This window comes from Triticum urartu, chromosome 6A (assembly GCF_056163025.1).
Source record: "Triticum urartu cultivar PI428250 chromosome 6A, HENAU_Tu73, whole genome shotgun sequence".
Lineage (NCBI taxonomy): Eukaryota > Viridiplantae > Streptophyta > Magnoliopsida > Poales > Poaceae > Triticum > Triticum urartu.
This window is the reverse complement of record NC_141878.1, coordinates 133,608,196-133,613,674: the sequence shown is the minus strand read 5'-3', so window position 1 is coordinate 133,613,674 and position 5,479 is coordinate 133,608,196. Positions and strand designations below refer to the sequence as shown.

Below are 5,479 nucleotides of genomic sequence, written 5' to 3'. Positions count from 1 at the left end.
TCTTTATGTATGCACATGGCATTGTAAATGATCTTGATTCTTCCTGTAAAGGGGCATTGAAGTCACCATCTTCTTTCTTCTAATTTTAGCTGATAAAAAATAACTCAAGCAGTTTAGAAATGATGTAGGAGTATTAGTTGGTGCAGTCTAACTCTGAACTTTCTATTAATTTTCTTTTTCTTGCAGAATATAACTTCCCAATCATGCAACAATATGAATGTATTCGGTGCAGCCTATTTATGGATGCATCTTTTATGAATAACATGATTATCTTGATGTTAGAGGTCACTATTTCTGTATTCTGCAGTTTCCTTTCTGTGATTTTCACGTGTTAATATACAGTGTACTTGGCTTCAACATGTATGCATGCCGCTACTGACTCTCCTACTTATAGTGTTGTCAAATATGAAGATAATGAAGGAAGGTAAAACATCAATTTTAGGCAATAATTTCCGCAACAACGTGCGGGGAATCATCTAGTTTCACTAACAAACATGATCATTTCAACAATGCATGGTTCACAAGTCACAAAACACAAAATAACATGAGATGGCAATAAATGGTTCAACGACATGTGAGTACATGGTTCACAAACACAAATGACACGAAATGGTCAAATTACACAAGTTCTCAAATAGAATTCACAGTTCACAAATCACTTCATCATTCCAAGCAAGTGGGCACGAACATTGCATCTTTCACATTTCCAAACCTCCAAAGACCATCTTCAAAGATCCCAATGCACAATTAGAGTGTGAGGTCCTGAAGAAGATCAAAATTCGTGAAGACATGGAGTTAAGTGTGAAAAATATGTAAGATTAGTGTATAAAATGTGCAATTACTTGTATTTCATCTGCATTCCATCTTGAATATCTTGAAAAACTCCAATAGCTTTGTCCTTGTTCATTATCGACATTGTTGTCACTCTTAGTATTAGTGACTTTGACATTATTAATTACTAGATGATACCCCACACACGTTGTTTCGGAAATATTTTATAATATATTTTAATGTGATTTGATTGCATTGAACATGGATATTCGAAATAGTATGAGAATTAAAACAAAAAATATTATTGTGTTTGATTTTTGTATAGTTGTAAAATATTTTTGCATATTTGTAAAATATTTATTGAATGTGAATAAAATAAAATTTCTCATGCATGTTTGCATGTTGAGGTAGGAGCTTTAAATTATGCATGGGCGCATGTTGAGGTGGATCTTTTCCCATCCATGTTGAATGATGGGGTCACATATTTGCATGTTGACAAAAATAGTTAGTCAGGGCTAGATATTTAGATATAGAAGATGTACCGAGATTGGGAGATTTCTGGCATATTTGGTTCGTATACTAATATTTTCATCATTGGCCGCACTTTTTTGCCACACGTGTCTAAGGTTAGGCGATCGAAATTGACGTCACGGTTTGTCACATATGAGTTAATCTTACCATATTTTTCCTAGTCAATGGCAATTGAGGTCTAGTTTTGCATGAAAGGAATCTTGCCATAAGTATGGTTGCAAACCAAACATGGGCTAACTCGGTCAAACTTGCCTAAATTATGGTGTGACGAAGTATGGCAAGCTTAATATCCCAATCAAACACACCCTTAAGCTTACCGTTGAAAGAAGCACTAATATTTTTTAGGCATTTTTGTAAGTAGGACAATTTCCAAAGAAGCCTAATCCCAGGATAATCCTCTGAATCAGAGAGCTCTAGCTGAGCATACCTTAATTTGACTGAAATGCACGATCTTCACAGGTATAACTTTTGACGATACCTAAAAGGTGGAATTAGCTAGTTCAAAATTTGAACTTTTACTTATATATATAGAAGTAACTTATTAAATATTAAGTTAGCTTGATATGCTTGACCACAGAATATTTTAAAATAAAGTTACAGAATTCACTTATTGGTATTTTTATTAGATCATTATAGACTTTATTGTAACATATTTTCTTTTACCATTTGTTACTAGTCCTATATAGGATTAAAAAGAAAACGGCATCTCACGCAGATCTGGAGCCCGGTATCGTCGAAGATTTTATACCGGCAAAAGAAGTGTGTTTCGAAGTCGAAAAAAACAATCTTCCAAAAAAGTCGAAGAAAAATAAAAGAGAATCAGAGAGGAGAGGTGCGTGGCTGCAACGATCCTCCCGCAGCGTCGTCGAAGCTGGCCGCCGACCGCACGTGTTTTGACAAGGAATCACTCCGTCCCAGCCAGCCATCCGCGGGCCCACCCGGCCGCCATCCGGGCTCCCGTTTCCACCCAGCTTCCCTGCCTCCCGCGGCGACCGTAGCAGCTCCTACTCCGTCGCACGTGGGACACGGCCGACCTGTGCGGGCCCCGCCCCCCGGGTCGTCCGCGTATTCTCCGACCTCTTCCCAGCGTATTCCGGCGGCGAGCTGGGTCCAGCAGAGTCTTCTACAGCTACTGCCTACGTGGACCTTCTCTGGATAAGCTCGCCAGACTCATTTTCCTCTCTTTGCAGCTCGCGACTTCGCGAGATTTCTCGTTGCTAGAGCACATGTGTACTGAGTGTTGACAAAATTTGAGCGATTGAACTGGGAATGTACGGTGACTTTGATTTTTCTCATTGAATCGAATCGAGTTCCATGGAAATTATGGAACGAATATTTCGCCTAGTAATAAGGAAAAAAGAAAAAGATTGCACACTTTCGCGTGTTCATGAATGACTGGCTAGCTACTACGGGTTGTTTGGATTGTGACTATCTTTGTCATATGTTGCCACATGATTTTTGCCACGCTTGCCTTACTTGAGTTGCTTAAATTGTTAGCCACACTTTGGCTTGCCTAAGAGAATCTTGCCACATTCTTTGCGTCTATGACATGTGGGGTTCACTGCTCATAAAAAATTCCTTGCCTCAAGTATGGCTAGAACCAAACACCTACCTAACTTGATCAAACATATCTAAGGTTAGGTGTAGCAAAGTGTGGCCCAAACAGCCCCTACGACCTCCCTCGCAGCCCTCGTGTTGGCGATGTATGTATTTACACGAGCAGCGGCGGCGGCGGCTCCGTTCCCGGCTCGCCGGAGCCGGTCGCGTCCTCGTCGTTGGTCAGGCGGTCCGGTTCCCGCTGGTTTTTCTGTGAGGTTTTGACGGAGGCGGCAGAGGCAGGAAGGCAGCAATGCCGGAGGAAAGTGGTCGACCACCGCAAGAAAATTTGAGCCGCGCGGTGTCTTCCGATGTGGGGATTAATTGATGTCCCTGGTCGGCGATAGCTCGAGGATCCGGCCGGAGAGCGCGGAGACGAGCGCCGCCTTGAAGCTGGGGTCCCTCGTCAGCGTCATGGCCATCTGCTCCGCCAGGTTGCGCCGGATCAGCTCGGACGCCGCCACGGCCGACTCGCCGCTGACGGCGGCCGCTGCCGCTTCCTGCTTGTGCTGCTGCTGCGGGTGGTGAGGCGTGGCAGTCGGCGCCTGGGGCGGCTTCCCGGCGTTCTTGCCCGCGCCGGAGCCGTCGTTCTGCTGCTGCGGCTGCGACGGCGGGGGCTGGGTGTGGTTGTGCTCGCCTTCGTACGTCGCCACCAGTATGGTCTTGTCCTCGGCGCTCCTCTGCACCTTCTTCTTGACGGGGCAGCCGGGGGCGAAGGAGCAGCGGAAGTAGGCTCGGGGGCAGGGGTTGTCCTTGGTCACCTTCTGCCCGTACTTGCGCCATTGGTACCCGTCCTTCACCACCAGGCTGAGGTCGGAGGGGTCGGCGTGGACGTAGCGCTTGGAGACGACGGGCTTGCACTCCTCCCGGATGCGCTTGCACGGCTCGCCCGACGTGCACTCCGCCTGGTCCGGCGCCGCCGCGTACGCGAGGCCGCCGGCGTAGTGGTGCTGCTGGTGCTGCGACGGCCGCGGCGGCGTGCCGAGGCTCTCCTCGCTCTTGCGCTTCCTCGACGGCGACACCGACCCGCCCTCCGACGCGGAGGACGGCTGGTTGTTGTAGTGGCTGTTGTTGCCGCCGGCGTGGGCGCCGGCCGTGACCATGTCGGTGAACTGGCCCTGCAGGGCCTCGTACTTGGAGGCCACCTCCCTGAGCATCTCGCCCAGGCGGCGGTTCTCCTCGCTCACACGCTGTAACTCCGACTCAAGAACCGCAACCTATACACAGACACAAACATTCAGTCGCAGCTCACGTACAAACCAAGGCAAGCATAATCAAAACCATGGCGTTCTTGATTTGTTCCTGTATATGGACGTGTGTGCCTACCTCAGGGTCCTTCTTGAGCTGCATGAAGTTCTCCTCGACGAGGACCTTGGGCTTGGCCAGCGCCACCATCGGCGCCGCCTGGTGGTGCCCCATCGGCGGGAGGCCGACGTGCAGGTCGAGGCTCAGCGAAGGCTGGCTGCTGACCCATGGATCCATTGGTCGACGATGGACTGATCGTCTCTCAAACACCAAGCGCTGTAACGGATGTAGAGCTCGCTTCCGGTTCGAGGCAACGCGCGGGAGAGAAGAGAGGGGAGAAGAGAAGGTTGGGATGGAGAACTATTTCCGAGTTCCGAGTGAGAGGAGAATGGCGTGGAGCAGCCGTGTTATATAGCCGGCCAAGCACGGGACTAGCGGTCTAGCAAAGTCGCTAGCTAGGAAGGTCGGGTCGTACTACTACGAGGGGGAGGCGAAAAGAAGAGGACGAAGCGGCTCACGTCACATCACGACTCACACGCTTGTCCTCTTCTTGGTCACGCAGGGCTCGGAGGAGAAGGCAACGGAATAAAGAAACGGGGATGGGGGTCGTGGAATTCGAGCATGCGGACGGGGTGGGGGCAGCGGAAGGAGACCGGAGGGTGCGTGCACGCGCGCGCGCGGGCGGGCGAGGGGGAGAAGGGATCGGATCGGCGGTGACGACCGGCCTCACAGCGACGTTTTCCTTTTCTTTTGGGTGTTGGTGCTACTGGCAGCATGGCACGGCAATCTGCGCGGGGATCTTTCCGACGGGTGGGTGGGGGACGGGGCGCGGTGGATGTCGGCTGCCTCTGTCTGTCTTGGGTTCGGGGAGTGTGGTGGTGATCGGGTCAAGGAAGTACACCACGATGCTCGCGAGATGCACGGGGAGAGAGAGAGAGGAGAAAAAGGTTTCCCCTTTGCTTTGCTTTTGGTACGCTCACTCTTGCAAAGATGATTATTAAAACAAATCTCGTTCGGTGGTCATTAGTTGATTGCGATTAGGCTTTGCCCCGTGCGGCAAATGGGACGGGCGCAAGTGGAAAGAGGGGGACAGGAAGGACTTGTTGACTCCAGCCTTTTCTTTCTTCCTTTCTTTTCTTTTGGTGCCTTGCTAGGAAAACTTTGCTTTGTTAGGAAAACTTTGGCGGGCTAACCATTTGTTTTCTACTCAGTTGAGCTCGAGTAGACTACGGAATCGATTCTTCCCCGTCATATTCGAGTGAAACACTTCCCCGGCTCTTCCTTCAAGTGTACTCCTACGTGGAAGTAATAGCATCTCATTATTAGTGCGAGTTTG

At 49.2% G+C, this 5,479-nt stretch overlaps 1 protein-coding gene across 1 annotated transcript; it reads right to left on the bottom strand.

Moving 5' to 3' along the window:
- Positions 1 to 2,774: 2,774 nt before the first annotated feature.
- Positions 2,775 to 4,542, bottom strand: LOC125517134 (WRKY transcription factor WRKY71). Its single transcript, XM_048682320.2, has 2 exons — positions 4,225 to 4,542; positions 2,775 to 4,115 (listed from the first exon to the last, which is right to left on the bottom strand). The coding sequence occupies exons 1-2, from the start codon at positions 4,378 to 4,380 to the stop codon at positions 3,219 to 3,221; spliced, it is 1,053 nt and encodes a 350-aa protein (XP_048538277.2). The 5' UTR covers positions 4,381 to 4,542; the 3' UTR covers positions 2,775 to 3,218.
- Between the last annotated feature and the right edge of the window lie 937 nt (positions 4,543 to 5,479).